Source organism: Balaenoptera musculus, chromosome 14, assembly GCF_009873245.2.
Source record: "Balaenoptera musculus isolate JJ_BM4_2016_0621 chromosome 14, mBalMus1.pri.v3, whole genome shotgun sequence".
NCBI classification, from domain to species: domain Eukaryota; kingdom Metazoa; phylum Chordata; class Mammalia; order Artiodactyla; family Balaenopteridae; genus Balaenoptera; species Balaenoptera musculus.
Window position 1 is genome coordinate 74,114,934 of NC_045798.1, and position 25,551 is coordinate 74,140,484.

The window sequence follows — 25,551 nt, forward strand, 5'->3', positions numbered from 1 at the left end:
AGAAAAGATGTTTAAATACTACTGATTCATGTCTTAACAGGGTGGCTGCATTATATTTTGAAGTATTGTGAATATCCCAAACATCAGACACATCTACTTTCAATGTAAGTGTGGTAGAGGCCTGAGGGCGTAGGCATTCCCCTGGACTGTGCCCTGTGTCCAGCTGACAGCCCCGGGGGCCCAGGAGTACTTTGGGGGTAGGGGAGGCCGAGGCAGAGTCATAGGAATTTCACATTAGATGTGGGAAACACAGGCATTCAAGTTTATGCCCTTTTGTATTATAGTGCCCTTGGGTTAGTGAGAGAAATAAAAATTAACAGAAAATAAGTAACTCAATTTTTAAACATATATAAACATTAAAAACACAATCTAAGAACAGGAATAACTGACTTAAATACTACATGTCCTTCATGTCCTTGAAGATAAATAAGGATAAAGATTTCAGTTGTATAGATAAACTAGGATGGAGAGTAACTACATATTTGGCTTGATATCCACCCTACCTAACACCTTTTTACATTCATCACTTGCTGAGGCTGAGATGTGCTTTGACAGAAAACAAGATTAAAGGAGTCCCCTAGAGTCTGTCATACAGAGTGAAGTAAGTCAGAAAGAGAAAAACAAATACCGTATGCTAACACGTATATCGGGAATCTAAAAAAAAAAAAAAAGAGAGAGAATGGTTCTGACAAACCTAGGGGCAGGAGAGGAATAAAGACGCAGACGTAGAGAATGGACTTGAGGATTCGGGGAGGGGGAAGGGGAAGCTGGGACGAAGTGAGAGAGTGGCATGGACATATATACACTACCAAATGTAAAATAGATAGCTAGTGGGAAGCAGCCGCATAGCACAGGGAGATCAGCTCGGTGCTTTGTGACCACCTAGAGGGGTGGGATAGGGAAGGTGGGAGGGAGGGAGATGCAAGAGGGAGGGGATATGGGGATATATGTACATGTATAGCTGATTCACTTTGTTATAAAGCAGAAACTAACACACCATTGTAAAGCAATTATACTCCAATAAAGATGTTTTAAAAAATAAATAAATAAAATACAATGCTAATGTCAAACCTGAAAAAAAAAAAAAAGATTAAAGGAGTCTGGTCAGAATAAGGCCAAAGCCTCTTCACTCCAGAGGAATCATTCACGTCAGTGTAGCTCAGTGGTTAAGCAACGGACCTGAGAGTAACCAACCCCAGGCTCAGTGCTCTGGCTTTTCTGCTTCCTAGCTGTGTGACTATGAGCAAGTTATTTCACTTTTCTAAGCCAAAAAGGACTTATAAAATGGATAGACTAAATTAATGAAGTTGTTACAGAATAAGTAAGATAAAATAATCATCCCTGTGTCTGGCACACTAAAAGCGCTCAAAATACTGTAGCTATTGTTGTCACAATTTCCTGAATTCAGATTTTCCTTCCCCGATAGATGGGGGATTTGGACAACATTCCACTTCAGGCCTCAATAGAGAAACCCAGCTTTCATCTGTTATTATGTATTACAGTTCAGTCTAAGGTTTCATCTGAAAAAAAAGAAGGGGTTTTTAAAGTGATAGTGTGGTAAAGTGATGAAAACCAGCACACTAACATTTTATATTTTCTGAGAGTAAAGTTAACTAGAAAGCCAGCAGTAGATTATAAAGAGACAGTATAACAGCGCAGCAGTTACACTGGCTGGCATCCCACTTCCGAGTCTATCACTTATTAGTCAATGTGAATGTGGGTGAGCTATTAAACCTCCCGGTGTCTCAGCTTTTACATCTGTAAGAGGGGGATGATAACATTGGCTACCTTATTATGGGATATGTGTTGTGAGGAGTATGAGATAATAAAAGTAAAGGGCTTTCTTCCAACAGTGCCTGGCATGTAGAAAGAGCTATGTAGGTCGATGGCGGCAGCGGTGGTGGTCATGGTGGTGCACGTTCTAATCAGAGCCCTGTGCCAGGTGCACTGCAGGCTCAACTCAAGTGGGAAAATCTTCCATTTAAACAATTATTTTCTCTCTAGACAAAAATAAATATCTGTGACAGACTATATTCTTAGAAATCATATTCCCAAGAAATAAAATTCCCAAAAGATCTAATTTATAAGATTGTATTTTTAACCACATTGAATTCTTGACATTTTAAAGAGATCTGTTTTGTCCTTCTATCCTTGAGTAACGAGGGTGGTTAATTAAATGTACAAGTAGTACTAGAGATGGAATTTTTAAAATACAGTGATTTGGTCTAGTTATTAACATAAAAATGCTTAATCTCCTGCAGTATAATTTGTATGTAGACTTTGATACAAAATTCTTATTACACTTTTCATGAATTATTCTGCAGTGGAGAAAAGGTATTTTGTTGTCAGTGCCTTAATATCCATGATTGCAGAGCTGGGCATACAGCTCTGAAATATTGGACCACACACTTAGCTTTTCCTGGATGATAGAGGCTAAACCTTCCCTTGAAGTTGCTTCTTCTCCCAAGTCAAGTCTTGCTTGAGCCAGAATGTGTTAAGTGATACAATGGGAGCAATACCCATGCTTTCTGGTTGGCTGTCTCTTAATATCAGTTGTAGAAATGGTACCATTTCTACTGAAAGTCAGACTCTTTCTAGAAAGGTCTCCAGATCTACCTCTGCCCTGACCAGTTTGCATTGTTAATTTAATGCAGTCAAGAAGTAATTACTGAGTTCCTGTTATGTCCCTAGCCCAGATAAGGAGTATGCTGGGTGTTGAGGGAGATACAGAAAATAAAGAACAAGATCTATACTCCAAGAAAATTACGGGACTTCCCTGGTGGTCCAGTGGTTAAGACTCCGAGCTTCCACTGCGGGGGGGGCGTGGGTTTGATCCCTGGTGGGAGAACTGAGATCCCACATGCCGACCAAAAAAAGGAAAGAAAATATAAGTCCCTTAATATAATGGGAGAGGGAGAAGACTGTAAATGGAATCCAAACACCTATCAGCTACATGATTTTAAACAAATAGTTTAATCTTTTAAAATTTGATTTCCTCACCTATTAAATAGGTCATTTAAAGATTGTTATATGGGTTTAAATCAGATCATGTATATGAAGGTGCTTTGAAAACCATGAAAATGCTACACAAATATAAAATTCCTGTTTTTATTACGATTACTTTTATCAGAGAAACTATATCTACGTAGAACCGTAAAATATCAATAAAGCAAATACTGTATTTGACTTTAAGTGTCAAGAGTGCTGCTGTAGGATTTCCCAGCAGGGTGAGGCTGAAGTGTGTTAGAAAACTAGAGACCAGGTGATAAGTTGCCGAGGGTTCTGAACCTGAGATAAGCCCGGAGCCTTGGTGAAGATTTGGGTAGATGGAAAGGAGATCGTGACCTGAGGCAGGGTCATGGAGGTTCAAATAAGCATGTCTTGCTCTGGAAGCAGGAAAGAGAGAGCAGAGTCAGATTTCGAATACCTGACAGAGTATAAATTTTACTCTTTTAAAGAATACAATTCAGTGGTTTTTAGTATATGCACAAAGTTGTGCAGTCACCTAATTCCAGAACATTTTCATCACCCCCCAAAAAAACCCCATATCCATTAGCGGTCACACCTCAATCCTCCATACCCCAAACTCCTGGCAACAACAAACCAACTTTCTGTCTCTGGATTTGTTTATTGAGGACATTTCATATAAATGGAATCGCTCCATGTGCGTCCCTTTTGTGTCTGGCTTCTTTCAACTTAAGCACAGTGTAGTTAGGTTCTTCTGTGGTAGTGTTACTTTTATGGCTAATGAGTCATCCATTGTGTGGATATAGAACATTTTATTTGTCCATTCATCAGCAGATTGGCATTTAGGGTGTTTTCCAGTTTTTGGATATTATGAATAGCGCTGCTATGAACATTCGTGTGCATATATCTGTGTGGACACTTGTTTTCAGTTCTCCTGGATATTTCCCTTGGTGTGGAAATTGCTGGGTCATATAATTCTGAGTTTTGTTTTTTTTGACGAACTGCCTAACTCCAAAGTGCCTGCAGTATTGTATATTCCTGCCGGAAATAAACGAGCTTTCCCATTTCTCTAATCCTTGTCAGCATTTGTTACTGCCTTTTTGATTATAGCCATGCTACTAAGTGTGAGATGGTATCTCATTGTTTTGTTTGCATGGTTAATGATGTTGGGCATCTTTTCATGTGCTTATTTGCCATTTGTATATTGTCTTGGAGAAATGTTTATTCAAATCCTTTGCCCGTTTTAAAATTGATTGTCTTTATTGTTGAATTGAAGAGGTCTTTATATATTCTGGATAAAAGTGTCCTTATAGATATAGGATTCGTCTTACAACTATATAGTCCTTATAGAAAGATAAGTATTTTCTCCCATTCTGTGGGTTGTCTTTTCACTTACTTGATCTTCACGGCTTAGTGAATTAAACCCACTCCTTTGTCGTGATTTTTCAAAATGCTATCTGTGCACTCTTACTTTCCTTTCCAGCGATCATTTAATTCTTGCCAGGCTAGTCTCCTTTCCATTAGCTGTCATTCCAGGCCCAAGCTTGTTTCTGTGCATCCTGCCTGTAACGCACCTTGCTTTCTCTCTGCCTTTCCAGATCGGACCCTTTCTCTCAGACCGTTCCGTTATTGCTTCACCTTACACTGATATTCCTCTCTGCACTTTATTCATTTCATACAGGGTTGCCCTCCTCACATGATATATGGTATTTAATTAGATGCCGACTTTTCTTTTTTTTTTTTTTTATAAATTTATTTATTTATTTTAGCTGTGTTGGGTCTTCATTTCTGTGCGAGGCTTTCTCTAGTTGCGGCAAGCGGGGGGTCACCCTTCATCGCGGTGCGCGGGCCTCTCTTGTTGCGGAGCACAGGCTCCAGAGGCGCAGGCTCAGTAGTCGTGGCTCACGGGCCCAGTTGCTCCCCGGCATGTGGGATCTTCCCAGGACCAGGGCTCGAACCCGTGTCCCCTGCATTGGCAGGCAGATTCTCAACCACTTGCGCCACCAGGGAAGCCCCGACTTTTTTCTTTAACTAAGAACATGAGCATGCCTGAATGAATTGCAAGGCCCTCAAGGCCAGGAACTGTCTTCATTTCTTTTCATTGTCCTCACTGCCTACATGATAACTATCAGGGCTCACTTGAGGTAGAATAAACCCACACTGAATATATGGGTGTGCCCATTTTGTCCTTTTTTACCCAAAGTGATTACATATGGAAAAAGACCCATTTTCTCATTTAAATAGAGTTCAAGAAAAAGTAGGCAACCTGGATCCTGCCCTCTAGGGCCAAAGGAAGCAAGTTTCTTGGGCGTTTAAGCCACATTCTTGCTAGGGTTAGGGCTGCAACTACAAAGAGTTAGGGAACAAAAAAAAAAGATATCTAAATGCCTTTTACTGTTCATAAGGAAGACACATACTGATATTTTTGTTGGTTGCTGTTTTTGGTTTGGTTTTTGTTTTTACAACCAAAACAAACTTCTCTTCAAGAAGATGTTTAGAGTTGTTTGGTACAGTTTTATCGTATCATTTCTCAGTAAAAAGAAAATGACTCATCTTTTTTTTGCGGGGGGTGGTGGTTGGGGGGTGCCTCACTGCACAGCTTGCAGGATCTTATTCCCCGATCTGAGCCGCGGCCCCCCTGCAGTGGAAGTGCAGTCTTAACCCACTGGACCACCAGGGAAAGTCCCATGACTCATCTATTGAACACTAAAACTAACCCAAATTTTAGATCATTTAATTCAACAGACCATAGGTGGAACATTAATGATATTTATATCTCATAATGAAAATAAATAACAATCCATAAAATGAGCTTTCTCTGCTTAGAAAAAGCTACATTTATATTTTTATAACTCTTACTAATATTGTAAGGAAATGCTATGGAATTGCATATACTTGACACTGTAGTGGCTGTTCATCTGAGTTGTGTTTATTCCTTCATCCATTAAATACTATACTCCTGCTGTGTGCCAGGAATGCACAGATAAATGTAAGACTGCCTGCCCTGAAGAAGTTTCTGGTTTCACAGAGGCGACAGATGAGTCAGCAAAGAAGTCCTTAGGCTTTTTGTGTATTTTAACATCATGAGATAAAACTGCATTCCATATGATACCATTGGTTTACAAATGTATTACCTTTATGAATTAAAATACACTTCTGGATAGCATCTTGATGTTGGTTGAAATTCAGTACTTAATAATGAAGACTGTTGTCAAAATAATTTAATACAAATTCAGTAACACTGAGTTGTGTTTATAGTTGCACATCTCTTGAATAAGCATGCATTAACGTCTTTTTTTTCTTAAAGAGCGCTACATGTTCAGAGTGCAATTTCTCTTTTTCTTGCTTTTCAGGACTATTATATATGCAGGACACGGTTATGAAAACTTCGGGAACAGCTTTATGGTCCCTGTTGATGCACCAAATCCATATAGGTCTGAAAATTGCCTGTGTGTACAAAATATACTGAAATTGATGCAAGAAAAAGAAACCGGACTCAATGTGTTCCTGTTGGACATGTGCAGGAAAAGGTTAAACTGTCCATTCTTTATATACTGAAGCTTGTTGGTCAGTTAAATATCAACCTTGACAAGTTAAATCTAAAGGCAAACCTGTGCATGGTAGGAATCACTTAAGTTTGTGACTTTTAGGTATAGACTGAACTGATGAAGAAGAAAACTAGAGGAAAATATATTTTCTGTGTGTGTTTTACTTTTTCCTGTCTGCTCTAGAACAAAAGTGAAGAACAAAAGGGCATGGGTATTTTCTCATAATAGAAAAGATACAGGGACTTCCCTGGTGGCGCAGTGGTTAAGAATCCGCCTGCCAGTGCAGGGGACATGGGTTCCAGCCCAGGTCCGGGAAGATCCCACATGCCACGGAGCAACTAAGCCCGTGCACCACAACTACTGAGCCTGCGCTCTAGAGCCCGTGAGCCACAACTACTGACCTGTGTGCCATAACTACTGAAGCTCGCGGGCCTAGAGCCTGTGCTGCGCAACAAGAGAAGCCACACCGAATGAGAAGTCCGCGCACCACAATGAAGAGTAGCTCCCGCTCGCCACCAACTAGAGAAAGCCCGAGTGCAAGCAACGAAGACCAACACAGCCAAAAATAAATAATATAAATAAAAATTAAAATTAAAAAAAAAAAGAAAGAAAACATACAGCTCTTCAGCCTCCCTTTAGAACGTTTCTAACAATCCCTGCAGCTGTTCCTCCAGGAATTAGCAGAGACACCATGCATGGAGTGAGGGCCTCTAGTTAGTCATGGTATTGCAGACAGAGAAAGTTTAACTGAAGCAGATGTTTGAAGATTTGGATCCCATTTGTCTGCCATTGTGTTACTAAGGAGTGGAGCCAATGATGATTCTACTCAGATTTAGTGTTTTGCTTGCTCAGCTTTTACCAATCAAAATCCAATGCCCGAATTCAAACGTAACTCCAGTTTTAAAGCTAACAAGAAAAAAGGTGTGAGGCTCTGCCGTCTCAATAGTTTAGGAGCCCTGGATTACTTTTGGTAAATATGTAGCTAATAAGATAAAGGAATTTGAACCTATAATTTTAAGTTATGGGTAATAGGATAGTATCATGTTTATTATTTATGTTCTTTTAAGAATGCTGTTTTAACTTTTCATATTTGTATCTGTCCTCCTCTCCTACCTTTTAAATAGAAATGACTACGATGATACCATCCCAATCTTGGATGCACTAAAAGTCACTGCCAATATTGTGTTTGGATATGCCACGTAAGAAACTTTTATGTTTATGTTGAGGATTCCTTCATTCTTTGATGACTTCTTTGTGATTGTAGATTAGAAGCCTAGAAATATCCATAGCCATCTAGGCATAAATTTGCCTTGATATTCTTGATAGAAATTTTTAAATAATTGACTTCAGCACTTCATAGCTTGGCATCTTCTTTTTACTAAGCACCAAAGCATTTAGTTCTTGCTTAAAGATGAACTCTTTAACTGGGATGCCATGTGAGAGGCAGGGGAGTGCTTGAGGCTCATCAGTTTTTGCAGAAGCCTCATGCGGCAAGTGTTTGCTTTTTTAAAAATGTCTTTTTTCAGGTGTCAAGGAGCAGAAGCCTTTGAAATACAGCATTCTGGGTTGGCAAATGGAATCTTCATGAAATTTTTAAAAGATAGATTATTAGAAGAAAAGAAAATAACTGTGTTACTGGATGAAGTTGCAGAAGGTAAAATAAAAACTAAAGAGAAAGCTACTCAGGGTTCTCTGTTGGGTCATTATTTTATTCCTGTTGTTACTGTGCGGATTTGGAATTAGTATTTATCTTATAAGACAATTTTTTTTATACAATGTTCACAATATAATGTTTTTTATAGAATGTTCACAGCTACATGCATCTGTGCAGTATTACTTGAACTACAAGTCTGACCCCAGACATGGTTGTGAAATAAATGAAGTTTAATCCTCAGAGCTCTTTACCTTGTTTCTATGCTTAGTGCCTGATGCTGCCCAGGCTGCTTATTTGCACAAAAAAAAAAAAAAATTGTCTAATGAGCATCCTCTTTCAGGATCAGACAGATAAACTTTACAGAAATGCTGAGACCCTATGGGGAAAAGCTGGGTTCTTTTTTTTTTTTTCTTGATGAACTTAGTAGTTTTAAAATTCTGCTTTAAGGACAGGATCCTAGAGGTCTAACACCATGTCTTCCATTCCCTTCTGTTGCTTCCTTCCCTGCCTGGCATAATGCTGTGCTCGTGTCAGGTGCTGAATAAGCACATGTGACAGCCGTAGATTGACATGTGTTTTTTGAAATGCCATTTTACAAGTCATATCAGAAAGAAGGCAGTTCTTTTGCAAACTGGCTCACTAGCAAATGGAGTTTCATGGATGTTCCAAAGATGGCAGCTTGAGTGTATGGTATCTGAGTGTTTCACGACCTGCTGTTAATCACATTCGTTTATTTTCATGTTTTTGTCGGTGTAGATCCCTTAGCTGGATCACTTAACTACTTTCCCCTTTAATGTAGACAGTCAGAGCTTTGGCCCTCCTTCTTCAACCAAAGAAGTTCTGCTTTTATCTGTTTTACATATTATGTGGGCTTCTATTTAAGTTCTCATTTGAAGACAAAGTTCTGGTGCTTAAAAAAAAAAAAAGCCTTTGGAGTATGTCAGTTATTTTCAAAGTGAGATCTGTGAAGGTGCTTCAGAGACTCTAAAATGTTTTATTCTAATTTTAGTCTTTAAGATATATTAACTATCTTAAAACTTGGTAAAAAGCACCAGTTCACCCACATATGATATATACTTTGTTGTTATGGCAATGAATGGCATCCCAGTATGTGCTATGAGTTTATATTTGAACTTCTGGATTATATTTTTATTTTATTATATATTTGAACTTTGGATCTTCTGGATAACTTAAAAATATTCAGAAAAAAAGTAAGTATTCAAAGATCATAGACCAAATAACTAAGGCAGAAAAACTACCTTTCCAGTTTCAATTGTGTACCAGTGCAACAAAATATGAAATAAGCTGATTGCTGTTACAAGGCTCTAGTTGTCAATCTGTGACGCCAGATTTTGATTTTTGTACTCCAGACATAATTATTGTTAAGTTGCTTGAAATTGCAAAATAAATTCTTTCCTATCTAGTTTTGGCAGTATGGCATTTAAGGGACCCAAAAACCATCTTACTATATAAAACTCCAAGACCTGCTAGAAAAAATTATTTAATTAGTATTTAATTTTTAATGATGTAAGTCCCTTAGAACATACTTCTGACAGTTTTTATTGTGAAATTAGTTGTTCAACATGAATCTCAGACCTTGACAGTAATCTACATCCAACTATATGTTCCCTCTCTCTCTTTCCTTGCCCCCCCTTACATGGTAACCATCATTCTAAATCTTGTTTATCATTCCCTTGATTTGCTTCTTACATAGTTTTAACTGAGTTTATATTATGTCTGCAAGAAGTATGTATATTTTAATTTTAGTTGTTTTTAACTTTATCAAAAGATATTATGCTGTGTATTTGGGACTTGAAGTTTTTCAATTAATGTTATATTGCTAAGAGTAATCCATATTGTTGCATGATTGTGGTTCATTCATTTTGACTGTATTATAATAGTCTACTGTGCAAACATACTAGTTTTTTCAGCTGCTCTCCTGTTGAGCATTTGAGTTACATCCCAGTTTTTGCTATCATGAACAGTACCGTTGTAACAATCTCTTATATGTCTCCTGGAGTATGTATGCAAGAGTTTCTTTGGGGTATAAATCTAGTATTTGGAATTACTGGATCGTGGGGTATGTCAGTATTCAATTTTAAGAAATAATGCCAAACCGTTTTGCAAAGTGGTTGCACCAATATACACTTACCCTGTTCCCCATAAGGTACAAGAGGTAGTATAAATCTGCACTCTCTTCATCACTTCATATGTCAGACTTTTATTTTTGCCAATCAGATGTGTTAATACTATCTCATTGTGGTTTTTGATTTGGGTTTCCCTGATCGTTAGTGATATTGAACATGTTTTCAATGGCAATATGTATGTCCTCTTATGTGAAAATCTGCTCGTGTCCTTGGTCCATTTTTCTATTGTGGTGTTTTTGCTTTTCTTACTGATTTTAGAGGAATTCTGATATGTTCTGATGTCGCACTAGCTAGGACCTCTGAGACATTCTTGAATAAAAGTAGTAGTGGTAGACATTCTTGCCTCATTTCTGATTTTAAAGGGAATGCTTCTAATATTTTCCTCATTTAGAATCAATGAATTTAAATCCACGTGATAATCTTTTTCCTTCAACTAGAAAATTTAGTTCAACTACATTTACCGTAGGCTTTTCGTATCTGTTTTAACCATTTAATTTTTTATATTGGCTCATTCTTCCTTTTTCATCTTTTAAAAAAATTGATTTCTATATCTTCTCTCCTACAATATAATTTATATATGCTCACGACCCTTAGGCTCCCCCCCAACCCCCAATATGTTGATATAACTTAGTTCTCAATGTTTGATATATTCCTCCCTCCCATTCTGTGTGTGTGTGTGTTTATATAATAATCATATATATAAAATCACACTCTGTCTTTCTCTCTCTGACCTTACTATTGGTGAAAGACAAACATTTGGAATCTCTTTGTGAGCAAAAGGGATAAAGTCTTAGAGTTTTATGTCTGTTTTTTTCCCAGATAAGCAACTACTTTTCCAAGACAGATATTAATTTATTTTTATTAATATATACAGAAATGGGATAAATTTATTGTAATGTATTCATACAAAAGAATATCTGGTTTTATAAATTTAAATGAGATTTGTTAATATTCATAAGTCTCTAAATCATATTGAATGAAAATAGTATTATAAAATATGTGTATAACATTTTTGTAAGTACAAAATCTAAAATGTGGGCACATACTATTTACCAATATCTACATGAGTGAAAATTAAAATATGCATAAGAATATATACAGAGTACTTTGGTTACTTTGAGTTGGGGGAGGACCGTGATGGTGCTTTAACGTATTGGTAGTTTTAACACATTATTTCCTTTTTGCTTGCTCATAACTGTTGTAATCATTTGTTTATTATGAGAATGTATTTGTTTATCATGTTGAGAATGTATTTCTCAACAGAGTATAGACAGAAAATTATGACTGCCCATACAGTAAAGAAATATACTTTTAGCTCTTTGTAAATTTCAAGGCTTAAAATATTGGGGATTCATTAATAGAATTATAGAAGATAAAAGCTAGAAAGGGGCCTTTAGAAGTGAGCTGGTCCAGTATTTTATTTTTTTAATTTATTTATTTTATTAATTTTTATTTTTGGCTGTGTTGGGTCTTCATTGCTGCACGCAGGCTTTCTCTAGTTGCGGCGAGTGGGGGCTACTCTTTGGTGCAGTGCGCAGGCTTCTCATTGAGGTGGCTTCTCTTGTTGTGGAGCACGAGCTCTAGGCATGCGGGCTTCAGTAGTTGCAGCATGCGGGCTCAGTAGTTGTGGCTCACGGGCTCTAGAGCACAGGCTCAGTAGTTGTGGCGCACGGGCTTAGTTGCTCCGTGGCATGTGGGATCTTCCCAGACCAGGGCTCGAACCTGTGTCCCCTGCATTGGCAGGCGGATTCCTAACCACTGTGCCACCAGGGAAGCCCCCTGGTCCAGTATTTTTACCTGTTTGCTCACTGCTATATCCCTAGCACCTGGAACCATGCCTGGCACATAGTAGGTGCTTGGTAAATATCTGTTGAGTGAATAAGTGATACTGAGGATATAGCGTGATTTGTAGGAGAGTTCTTGGTCTAAATGAAAGGATGTGGTCTTAAAACTAATATTCACTTCTTATCTTTTAGATATGGGTAAATGTCATCTTACCAAAGGCAAACAGGCGCTAGAGATTCGAAGTAGCTTATCTGAAAAGAGAGCACTTACTGACCCAATACAGGGAACAGCACATTCTGCAGAATCTCTGGTGCGGAATCTCCAATGGGCCAAGGCACATGGTACAGTAAAGTCTATTTTCTATGAGCTATTTCTATAATATGTTTATATAAAATCATAAAGTGTTTTACCTTCTGAATATACAGCTTTCCTCCGAATTTTGTAGGGAAAATATTTTAGCCTAGTGAGTAAACCCAAGACTAAGCAAAGGTTTCAGTTATAGATATTACATTGATTTATTTGATGTTGGAAATATTAAATTAACCCATTATTTCACCTTTGGTAAAATTAAAATGATCATTCGTAAATTCTATCTTTAAAACTATTTTCAATTTGTCTACTATACAATCCCTTAGATTCTCCTATATTGTGAGATGTTGAAGTGTGCCACTTCAAAAATCAGACAGGTCCCTACTTGATAAATATGTTATCTGTAAAATGGGGACAAGAAGTAGTGCTTACTTGATAGGGTTGTTGATATTGAATGAAATCACATGTAAGGACACAAACATGATGGTCAACAAATACTGAATGCTTATATTACTGAGCATAACTGAGCATTGTCTCCTTGACATTTGAATCCGTGGGTTGGTGAGCAAGAGAAAGAAGGTGAGGCAGAAATCATCTGCAACTTAATCACCTCTGGTAATTCTATGTGATTTAGTGAAAAAATAAGTTTAAATTATTGGCCGAAATAATGGTTGGTTGAATCTTCTATGAATCCCAAATATCTATGCTGTGGATACATTATTAAGTGATAACTGAAAATTAATTGTATTTGTTGAACTCCTATATAATGTCTTTCTTTTCGTAACAGTTTGTTCTCTAAGATATATTTTTGGTAAATTAACACATTGAAGCACATTAAAATGCAAAATGCCATAAATATATTGTCTTGGCATTCCAGATAATTGGATAAGTAGTTAAAATTCTTTTTCTTTAAAAAAGCTCTAAAACAACAAAAAAATCACAGTTAAGAACAACCGTAAACAAAACCTAACATAAAATGAAATTAAAAGGTCAGATAGGGACTTCCTTGGTGGCGCAGTGGTTAAGAATCCGCCTGCCAATGCAGGGGACACGGGTTCGAGCCCTGGTCCGGGAAGATCCCACATGCCGCGGAGCAACTAAGCCCGTGCGCCACAACTACTGAGGCCCGCACGCCTAGAGCCCGTGCTCCGCAACAAGAGAAGCCACCACAATGAGAAGCCCGCGCACCGCAATGAAGAGTAGCCCCCACTTGCTGCAACTAGAGAAAGCCCGTGCGCAGCAACGAAGACCCAACACAGCCAAAAATAAATAAGTAAATTCATAAAAAAAAAGTAGCAGAATTGTTAAAGATAAAGCATAATGTCACTGAGTAGTTTATTTAAAACTATTTTCATGAAGAATAAGGAAACAGTGAAAATATATCTACAATTGTATGTATACTTTTGATTACCACTATAAAAATTATGTATGCAGAGGGACAAGAGCTGTAAGAAAATAGAAAACAAAAGATACTTGCTTGGGCTTCCCTGGTGGCGCAGTGGTTGAGAATCTGCCTGCCAATGCAGGGGACACGGGTTCGAGCCCTGGTCTGGGAAGATCCCACATGCCGCGGAGCGGCTGGGCCCGTGGGCCACAGCTGCTGAGCCTGAGCGTCTGGAGCCTCTGCTCCGCAACAAGAGAGGCCGCGACGGTGAGAGGCCCGCGCACCGCGATGAAGAGTGGCCCCCACTCGCCGCAACTGGAGAGAGCCCTCACACAGAAACGAAGACCCAACACAGCCAAAAAATAAACATAATAAATAAATAATAAATAAAAGTTTAAAAAAAAAAAAAAAAAAAAGATACTTGCTTGACCAGTAGAATATTGCACTCTTTTTTTTTTAAGTGTGTGTGTGTGTGTGTGTGTGTGTGTGTGTGTCTTTAAACCATGTTAGTTATATAACATTTTTAAGCAGCAGAAATAGCTCTAATTGTATTTTGCCTCAAAGAATATTTGTTTGCCACTTAACATCAGAAAGCTTACAAAGCATTCTTCAAATATTTATAAATTGTTTTTTCAGAACTTCCAGAAAGTATGTGTCTTAAATTTCAATGTGGTGTTCAGATTCAATTAGGATTTGCAGCTGAGTTTTCCAACGTCATGATAATCTATACAAGTATAGTCCACAAACCACCTGATATATTAATGTGCGATGCCTATGTTACCGATTTTCCACTTGTAAGTCTTTTTCTTCTATTTAAAATATAATGATATATCCTCACTTACTAACAACTAAGTTTTTGAAAACTTAAAAGTTGATAAATGTAAAGGAAATGTATACATATTTATTACACTTATAAAAATATTTGCATTTCAGTAATGATAGTCATAATATTTAAAAACTGATTGCCAAAATACCTTAAATATGTTAACTTTGGAAATGTCTGAAGTTCACCCAGGAAAGAAGGCTTTAATTTCCCTTACCCTAAGTAGGATATCAAATATGAAGGAATAAAATGTGCTATACATATGTCCAGAATAACTTCCTTTTAAAAACGTTTCCAAAAACGTTTCCAAAAAAGTTACTACAACAGTGTAAGTCGTATTTGTCAAGCTATAGTAGTATATTGGAAGAATAGAAACCTAGTTCTTTCCAAAACATTTATTTCGTATTGGCCTAAGGAAGCCACTAAACAATATCCCTCTTTCCTACATAGTTGTAGTAAATTGAGACGTAAGCACGGAGTAAGGCAAACAATCCAAAACATCTCCTTTGCTTCTGATAAAGCCTTCATGGAGGACATTTGCTCAGTGTGACCCCCGGAATTAGACAGGTCTGTGCACCAGTCCCGGCAGCTCTGGACCAGGATTGGCCCCCGGGCACTGGGCAGGCGGAGCCTGAGGGCTGCTCTCTATAGAGTCACAGAGTAGGTCTCCTGCTCTCGACAGCCGTTGCCTCTAAAAGAAAAAAGGGAAAAGCTGCCTTTGGCATGTCTACTTATTCCTGTTAAACATACAAATCACATAAATTCCCCTGCACCTTCCCAAAAGTGATGAATAAGGAAGGAGAGAATCCAGGAATCAAACACTAATGGGGCTCGAACTTAAAAGGAAACTTGAGGACACTTAGAAGTGTTTGTAGGAATAGTTTGAAAGTAACTGTCCTTTCAGAGCTAACTTCTTAAGTGTATGGGTGAGGAATTTAGAATTTACTCTAGAATGTTATTTTCATTGTATCTCTAGCCCTGGGTAAGGGATTACCTACTCTGACCACAGTTCATTGGAAGGCAGTACCTGTTAAGATGTTTTATGGTCAGATGATGTTGTGACTTCCATTGATTTCATTAATAACGTTTGCTGATTTTCACAGGACCTAGATATTGATCCAAAAGATGCAAATAAAGGGACGCCCGAAGAAACTGGCAGCTATTTAGTATCAAAGGATCTTCCCAAGCATTGCCTCTATACTAGACTCAGCTCACTGCAAAAATTAAAGGTTATTACTTTTCCTGTCTATAACTACTAAGGGAAAACTTTATGAAAGTGAAAATGCATTTTTGCCTGTGAACCTTGAATTGGTCCATAGATGTGCTGCTGCTTTGCGTATTAAGTTGAAGTAGAGTGAACGGCTGGCTGTGCAGCAAGTCTGTGACCTTTTGCATGTTGTATTCTGTCCCTGATAATGGCCTGAGGATTTGTTTGTGAGAATGCAAGTAATTACCCTCCATGGTGTTAAAAAGTTAGAGACAAAAAGCATAGTCTACTTGTAAATATCTTAGCATTTTCAGTTAAGCATTTCCTATTTCTGACTTTCTACAAAACGTAACAAATTAGAATTGGAATTTATTTTGATCTTTTTTCATTTCTCGTTGACCTTAAATCAGAAACTACATGGTACATGGTCTATAGAATTGAGCTTTCTAATAGAACCAAATTCTTGCCAAACTGAGTTTTTATTTATAGCCAAAACTTGGAGAATGAAGTGAGCACTGTTGACAGTCATGCGAGGACAGTCATAAACCTGCTGTCGCCCCGTTCATGGCTAATCTACTTACACTCTCCTTGTATCTTTGAACTTCTGTCCGTTATCTGATTCAATTATGCTTCTCCACCTATGATTGTGATTATTCCGTAGTATTTTTTTTTTATTCCGTAGTATTTTTAAAACAGCTAAACAAAATTTTGACCTAGATGTAAAGCCAGTTATTGTTTCATTAAAAGATCATTCCCCATCTCGAGTAATAGGGAAAGATAGTTTCCCAAGCCCCACTGCTTGGAAAATACCTTTTCCCTGTTCGTCAGGAATACAATACCAGATCTCTACGATTTTGACTATACTAATTCAAAATATTGAATGAGGGAAAAGGAAGCTAATTCTAGCTGGCCTTTCTTAGTATAGGGAAGGTGTAAAGGATACCTTGAGGGTCTGGAACCTGGGAAACAGGAGTGAGACTGGGTTTTTGTTGTTGTTTGGTTTTGTCTGTGTGTGTGTGTGTGTGTGTGAATGATAGTCTAAGATTGATAGATATACTTTCAGGGTTGATGAAGATGACAAACCTTTTCTTTTCCTTTTCAGGAACATCTAGTCTTCACAGTGTGTTTATCATATCAGTACTCAGGATTGGAAGATACTGTAGAGGAAAAGCAGGAAGTGAATGTCGGAAAACCTCTCATTGCTAAACTAGACATTCACCGAGGCTCCGGACGGAAGACTTGCTTCCAAACTTGTGTTATGTGTAACAGCCCTTACCAGAGCTCAACAGCCGTGTCCGTGGGAGCTGGCCATTATCGTTCATCTCAGGACTCATTCTGTGGTGTTTACCATTCACATCTTAGTAACTCAAGTAATGTGATGCCGTCGGATAGTTGTCGTTGCAGCCGGACTGCAGATGCATTTATTTCAAGTCATCATACCCACCATTATTCATGTCAGTTTGGCAGAAGCAATGTGCCAGTAGAGACAACCGATGAAATACCATTCAATTTCTCTGATGGGCTCAGAATTTCTGAAAAGTGACCTTTTTGTTTTTGAAAGTTATCATAATTAATAGATGTCTCATCCAACAGTACTTAACATAAAGTGAGGTATTGGGGAAAAGGAAATATATATACATGTGGAAAGAAAAAATTAGCAACAGCTGTTTCACGGCAAACTCAGGACTTTGAGATGTTGGAATTATATTATTTAACTACGGACTTCCTCTTTTAAGATTCTGTGAATTGGTTGATTTGTTCTGTAAGTATGAAGTACGGATGTGTATATGTTTATGTGTATATAACAAAAATGTTTTCATTTTGACCACTCTGAAGTAAGAACAGTGGGAATGGCATTACTGTAGAATAAGTCATTGTATTTTTAGAGCCAGAAAATGTACCTTGGTGATCATCAGGCTTAACTTAATTTTATCAGTGGGAGAAACAGATTGAGGCATCTTGTTTAAGTTAGAGCTGAGACCTCCAGGCTTCTATTCCAGTGTTTATTCCACTACACACTGCCTTCCTGACAGGTTCTGAGACAAGTAGTATTTTTGTAGATAGATTTAAGGATATATAAATATGGATATCTGTATATAATCTAGAAATATATGAACTTCAGTTTGTGATTATAGGACTTTGCTGCAAATGCCAGTTAAGAGGTTTGTATATAACTCTTATGTATAACAGGCTGAAATTTCTTAAGGTCATGAAAGTACATGAGAAGTGACAAGATGTTTGTCTATGTTAAAGCCCTAGACAGCAGGATAATTTTGCTACTGGATGACCTTCGTAGCTGTTTACCTGAATCTTACAAATATTGGACATGTCTTCCTTAATAAGGTGTATTTTCTCATTTTACTGGCCTTAGGAGACAGTCACCTTTGGTTCTACCTAAAAGCAAGTTTAAAAAGCAGCTGGCAATAAAAAGGTTGAATTAGTAATTTTAAAACATCCCACAAAGAAAATCCCAGGCCCAGATGTCTTCACTGCTGTATTCTACCAGACATTTTTTAAAGAAGTAGCACCAATCCTTTGCAAACTTTTTCCAAAAATAGGAGAACACTTCCCAACTCAATCTTTTGAGGCCAGTATTACCCTAATACAAAACCAAAGACATTAAAAGAAAACTACAGAGCAACATCTATTATGACTATAGACACAAAAAATCATCAACAAAATACTAGCAAAATATAAAAAGGGTCATACACCATGACCAAGTGAAATTTATCCCAGGAATGCAAGGTTGGTTTAACATCCAAAATTAAACATAATGTGTAAATTATCTCATTATTCACAATAGTTATATTCTATAATGTCCCTATGAATACTGAATTAGCAAATACAGAGCCATTGCTCCTAGGGGAAATGTGTGTGTTTTACACATATACATATCTCAAATAGACTGTAACCTTAAATCCTAAAAACAGTTTATCCTGGTAGAGTCTATTTATTTTATAAGAGACAAAATGAGGTTCAAAAGTATTAAGTGACTTGCCTGAGGCCACCCAACTAATGGGCCAGACTTGGGATTCAGACCCATCCAACTGGCCCCAGAGCCAGAGCTTCTTGCACTATACTGCCTTTCCCCATGCCTTCTCCATCCTCTGGTCATCTCTGCAAGAGAGCTGAAACAAGAAGGCAGAGCATTGCCTTGTTTGACCTCAGCTGAGAACATGCACCTCAAGGAACTCAGTTTTTTTCACCAGTCTGCACATGTCCATGAATGGTCATAAAAGTGCTGCAAGTATTGACTTTAGGGTTATAAATAAATTTTAAATAAGTAAATTGGCAAATTTACAAACACAGAATCATGAATGAGGATCATGTTCCTAAAGATCAAAATTACCACATTGTCTTGTCCTAATGTATACAGAAAAAGCATTTGATAAAATTCAGCACCCTTTCATGATAAAAATACTCAAGAAACTAGAAATAAAAGGGCAACGTCCTCAGGATGATAAAGGGCATCTACCAAAAAACCACACCTACTTAAACATCATACTTAATGGCGACAGACTGAATAGTGACTGCTTTCCCCCTAAGATCAGAAATAAGACAAGGATTTTCATTCTCACCACTTCTATTCAACACTGTACTTGAGGCACTAGCCAGGGCAATTAGGCAAGAAAAAGAAAGGGCAACCATATTGGAAAAGAAGTAAGACTATATGTATTCAGAGATGACATGATCTTGTTGTATATAGAAAATTGTAAGGAATTCATTTCAAAACTAATGAGTTCAACAGGTTGCAGGATAGATACAAAGATCACATACAAAAATCAGTTTGATTTCTATACTAGCAATGGACATTCTAAAATTGAGGGTTTTTTTTTACTCCTGTTTATAATAGCATTAGATGAATAAAACAAAACTACAGAACATTGTTGAAAGAAATTAAAGAAGATGTAAATAAATGGAAAGACATCTTTGTTGATGGATTGGAAGGCTTAACACTGTTTAGATGGCAATGCTCCCCAAATTGGTCTACAGATTCAATGCAATTCCCATCAAAATTCCAGCTGGCTTTTTTGCAGAAATTGATAAGCTGATAAAATTCACATGGAAATGCAAGAAACCCACAATACCCAAAACAATCTTGAAAGAGAACAAAGTGGGAAGATTCACACTTAACCGATTTTAAAATTATTGCAAGTCTATAGTAATCAAAACAGACATTACAAAGGAATATAAAATGTAACAGTCCAGAAATAAACCCATACATTTTATGATCAATTGATATTTGGTAAGGGTGCCAATACCATTCAATGAGGAAGAGTAGTCTTTTCAACAAATGATCCAAGGACAACTGGATAGCCACATGCTATCCAGTGGCTATCCCTGGATAGCCACTTATGGTATAAGGAAGGCTATCCCTTCCTTATACCATACACAAATTTTAACTCAAAATGGATCATACACCTAAATAAGAGCTAAAACTATAAAACTCTTACAGGAAAACAGAGAAGTAAATCTTTGTGACCTTGGGCTAACCAACAGCTTCTTAGATACAGCACCAAAAGTATAAATAAGGGAAAAAAAATAAATTGGACTAAATCAAAATGAACTTTTGTGCTTTAAAGGACACCATCAAGAAAGTAAAAAGACAACCCACAGAATGAGAGAAAAATTTTGAAAATCACATCTCATAAGGGGTTTGTATCTGGAATATATAAAGAACTCATAACTCATAATAATGAGCCTTTTATATGCTAGTGCTTAATTATGGTTTCTGTAGAGCAGTAACCAATGGATTTTCTGTGATGATGGAAATCTTGTATATCTTCACTCTCCAATATGATAGCTTCTAGTCCCATGTGGTCATTGAGGAGTTGCAATATAGCTGGTGTGAGGAACTTTTTTTTAATTTTGGTTTTAATTTAAATAGCTACATATAGCTAGGGGCTTCCATATTCAACTGCACAGCTGTAGAGAATGGGGCTAGAAGGTAGGTAGGGTAAAGGGACTTTTTGCCTTTCACTTTATATTTTTCTGTATATTTGAGTTTTTAAACCAAGCATGTATTTATAATTTTAAAACATTTAAAAAAGAAGAATGGTGCATTTTTTTCGTCTTTTCCATCAGCCATGCTTTTATTTTACTTGAATTTCTCACACCAGTTGCTTTGTAATATTAGCATAGGATTTTTTTATGTACATCAGTGGAATTTAGGAAAGGTAACCTATCCATACCAATGACAATGTGAGGAAGAAATTAGGATAGTAAAGGCTCACTAAATCCAAAGCTAATACTTGATTCTGGAGAAGGTATTTTCTGGAAAGTAACTTTAAAAATTATAAAAATTATAAGTTACATGTTTTCTAATAAAAGAAATATCAAACCTAAATACATGGGATCACTTGAATGTAAAACATTAAAGTGTTGTTCATCCAGAGATGAACAGGTAAATAGAGGTATAGCCTTAGGAAAGAAAGTCTTTAAAGAATACTGAAAAGGGGCATTTAGACCATTTGTTTTTCCTTGCTCTCCAAATCTAACTTGCACATGAAGCAACAATGAAGTGGTCTCAGTAATCACAATTTTTTTCAACTCGTCAAACTCAAGAAATTCAATTATGTATCCACAGCTCAGATAACTGATATATTGACACATAGATCTGCACAAGTTCAGTGTCAGGATGAGATCTGATTTTTTTATTTTTTAAGAGCCAATAAATTTTAAGTTGTTTTCTGTTGTTTAAACGTTCCCCTGGTATTTGTATGCTGTTGCTTTCAACTACCAACTGTTGCCAAAAACTCAGGATTTACACATTACTTTCATGTATTTCAACCTGTTTTTCTAGCTTAACATTGTGAATTTTATCCAGGCCCAACCAAAATAAGTTTTCAATACTTGCCCTTGAATTACATATTTCTCATATTGATAAACTGTTAGTAAAGAAAAATATACCCAGAAATAATGTTTGTATAAACGTAATTTTTTTTTTCTGTTTTGACAGCATTAAAAATATTTCAGCAGACACAAAGTTTGGCTTTACTAAAGTCTGAGTCCACTCCAAGTGGTGTGACTTAAAGTGTGTTATTTTTCTTGTGTATGCTTTTTCTATTTCTTTATCTGTAAAATAGGGATGATGATCTCATAGGGCTTATAATACTTTACAGGGTTGGCAATACTCAAATTCCTGTAAAGTGCCAGCTTTTTGAAAAGGATCATCATTCTCCAAATCTGGCATTCTCAAAATCATACCAGTCCCTACACAGGGCGCACTATTTGTTATTAAGGTACTTCCTACGATGCACTTTTCATAGTATTGGCAATGCATATTGGCTTCTACAGTAAGTTGCAGTTGAATTTTGTTCACTCCAAATTCACTTTTCAAAAAGTATGGAAATTGAACGTCCCCAGCCGTTAATGTTACATAAAGTACTTTACACACAAAAACAATTTGATTAGCAATGTTTCTAATTGGTGGGATTGTCTTTGCTTACCTGTATTTTCCAGTTTTTATACAGAGAACAACTATAGTTTTAAAGTATATAGTTTAAAATTCTGAGCATCAATAAATTTGTTTTTGGGGCTTCCCTGGTGGCGCAGTGGTTGAGAGTCTGCCTGCCAATACAGGGGACACGGGTTCGAGCCCTGGTCTGGGAAGATCCCACATGCCGCGGAGCAACTGGGCCCGTGAGCCATAATTACTGAGCCTGCGCGTCTGGAGCCTGTGCTCCGCAACAAGAGAGGCCACGACAGTGAGAGACCCGCGCACCGCTATGAAGAGTGGCCCCCGCTTGCCACAACTAGAGAAAGCCCTCGCACAAAAATGAAGACCCGACACAGCCATAAATAAATAAATATTTTAAAAAATGCAAACCTTTAAATAAATAAATAAATTTGTTTTTGAACACAATTTTTCATAAATGCAATCAAGTTTAAAAATGCAAAGTGTCTCACGTAGGGTTTTTTTGGTATATTTATTTATTTAGTTTTGGCTGCATTGGGTCTGTCGTTGCTGCACACGGGCTTTCTCTAGCTGCGGCGAGCAGGGGCTACTCTTTGTTGTGGTGCGCACGTGGGCTTCTCATTGCGGTGGCTTCTCTTGTTGCAGAGCACGGGCTCTAAGTGCTCAGGCTTCAGTAGTTGTGGCATACAGGCTCAGTAGTTGTGACTCGCGGGCTCTAGAGCGCAGGCTCAGTAGTTGTGGCACATGGGCTTAGTTGCTGTGCAGCATGTGGAATCTTCCCGGACCAGGGCTTGAACCTGTGTCCCCTGCATTGGCAGGCAGATTCTTAACCACTGTGCCACCAGGGAAGTTCTCTCATGTGGTTTTTGATGTCATGAGTAATTCATACATAGGTGCTTTTTTAAATTTTAAAATTGAAATGTTTCCAAACTCAAGAGAAAAGTTGCAAAACTAATACAAAGAATTCCCATATTCCCGTCACCCTGATTCTCTAAATACTAACATTTTCCCATATTGTATCATTTTGTCTCAAATGTATATATGTTTGTATGTATATCTATATACATATATGTATGACATTTTTTCCTGAGCTGTTCGGAAGTAACCCTTTAGCCCCTAAGTAAATACTTAGGTGTGTATTGCCTAAAAACAAGAACATTCTTGGTAACCACACTGTCAAGATGACACTTAGGATTCCAGAACCTCCCTCTGCTGTGGCCTGACCGCCAGGAACCGAGGGCTTATCTTGTTTGTCTCCCTTCCCTCAGGGATCACCGTCCTGTGCTCCTTGTCCAATATCTAAAAACTATTGTTTCTTGTATTTTGTCTGGTATTCTGGTTGTTTAAGATGGGACAGTACCTCCAGGCCTTATCATTCCATCATGGCTAAGTGAACATTTGCAAGTAATTTTTAAAACTAAACACATATTCAAAAATACTTTTGGATGAGTTTGCATATATTACAAGAAACTATTACCAAACCAGGGTTCGTTGCTCAAAGCACAGCAAGTCAACCCTGAAACACCAAGGTCCACAGCAGAGAAAGGGTTTATTCACAAGGCAGCCAAGCAAGGAGACGGGAGAACTAGTCTCAAATCTGCCTCCTGGAAGGCAAGGGGCTTTTATGGGATAAACCTGAGGGAGAGTGGGGAAAGGTGATCTGAGTCGAGAAAAAAGTGAGGTAGTCGTCATTCTGTGCAGGTGCAACTAGGCTTCTTCACAGGAAGAGTGTTGAGAAAATGGTAGCACCAGCACGATCAGAGGGTAGAGTTCTCGGCTCTCTGATGTCAAAAGGTCACCAAGAGGACATTCACACACGCCCAGCTGGAGGGTCAGTGGCCCTAAGCAGTCTTAAGCGGTTCGAGAGAGTACAGTTCCAGGAGGGCAGTTACCCAGCCGGCAGTAACAGTTACCCGATTAGATTCAGAGACAGCTTCTTCAGCAGAAGCAAAGTTCCCTGGACAGTGAGATCCATGAGGGGAGGACAGGGTTAGTCCTACTCATCGTGGTGCAAGGCACATAGTAGGTGCTCAAGAATAGGTCAAAGGAGTGGACATTCAACCAGTCTGTTCTTGGTTCCGTGTCCCTTTGCCGACAGAGGCAGGGAGGGTTTGTCCATCCCTTCAGAGTCTGGTTCTCGTCTAATTCTATCGAGACATCGATCTTCTACCCGCTAACCTGCCCGAGGGTCCTGTGCTTTGGTTAATACGTACTTGCCACTAAACTAACTCTTCTCCACAGTTCATGACTTGGAGCTGTGTTGGCCTCAATCTTTAGATTGAAATGGAAGCCACCTGTTCTCTTTTGAGAAGAAGTGTCTCTTGTTTTATCTACGAGCAAATGAGGTTCCCAATACAAACCCCAAAGAAGACATCAGCATGGTTGTACCATGGGCACCAGGCACTGGAGGTGGGGGAAACGGTTGTGAATTTACAACATGCAACCAAAGGGTTAAGTTTACATGCCTGTACTTTAAAGATGAAGGCAGTCAGAGGCAAGGTGGGCATGGGGAGGGCCAGGTGCAGATTAGAAATTCAGGAACCTCCTTTGATGGAGCCGTCAGAAATCAACTTTCCCCTTGTAGATAGAAAAAGAATGATTCACAAACAAGCTTCTGGAAAGCTGAAATTATTGGGGGAAAGACTTTAAAAACAAGAAAGAAAACATCTAGGACTCAATAGTGATTTGGAGCTAGAAGGCAAAATTATACTGAGCTGGTATTTGTACTTATGGTGAAGATTCACACAGAGGGCTTCTTGTATGCGTGAGCAAATGCATTCCCTTTATGCTTTTTCTCTGGCACTGATCATCTCTTCCTCATAAGCTCCCAGTCATGTAGGGGTTTGGGGGATGAGTGGAGAACAGTTCTCTCTCACTAAGCAGCCTCTGGTAGGTGGGTGGGCACTGGCTAGGCCCCGAGTCCCAGAAGGGAAGCAGGAAAACAGCTCCCGTCCTCACGGTTTCCCTCCGTTTGTTCTAACCCAGCCCGGAGGTTAGAACTCGAGTTGGGATTACGTGCCCCCATGAGCCCTGACTCCATCAGCCCTCTTGTCCCAGCATCTGAGGGCCGGGTGGGTCCCCTCATCCACACCCTCACACACTCCCGATATCTGATTGTGCAGATAAGACTCTGATCTAAGAAGAAAGGAACTTAGAAAACTCAATAAAGCCTGACTTTAAAGATTATTTTCATTTAAGCAGGGCAATGAAACCCCACACCTGTTTTTTATCTGTTTGCTTTCCTCCATACAACCCTAATCACCATCCCCATCTCATCCCCAAGGCACCTCCTCCCCCCAGTCCCAAGAT

At 38.2% G+C, this 25,551-nt stretch overlaps 1 protein-coding gene across 2 annotated transcripts in view; it reads left to right on the forward strand.

The window, feature by feature from the left end:
• The window catches only part of MALT1 (MALT1 paracaspase), a 61,939-nt gene extending 39,575 nt beyond the window's left edge, over positions 1-22,364 (forward strand). For both annotated transcript variants that reach the window (XM_036874969.1, XM_036874970.1), the window contains 8 exons: positions 41-104; positions 6,321-6,497; positions 7,640-7,714; positions 8,042-8,169; positions 12,293-12,442; positions 14,431-14,588; positions 15,721-15,846; positions 16,927-22,364. In XM_036874969.1, the coding sequence (XP_036730864.1) occupies positions 41-104; positions 6,321-6,497; positions 7,640-7,714; positions 8,042-8,169; positions 12,293-12,442; positions 14,431-14,588; positions 15,721-15,846; positions 16,927-17,367 (1,319 nt within the window). In that variant the 3' untranslated portion in view covers positions 17,368-22,364. The remainder of the gene's footprint in view (positions 1-40; positions 105-6,320; positions 6,498-7,639; positions 7,715-8,041; positions 8,170-12,292; positions 12,443-14,430; positions 14,589-15,720; positions 15,847-16,926) is intronic.
• Positions 22,365-25,551: the final 3,187 nt, after the last annotated feature.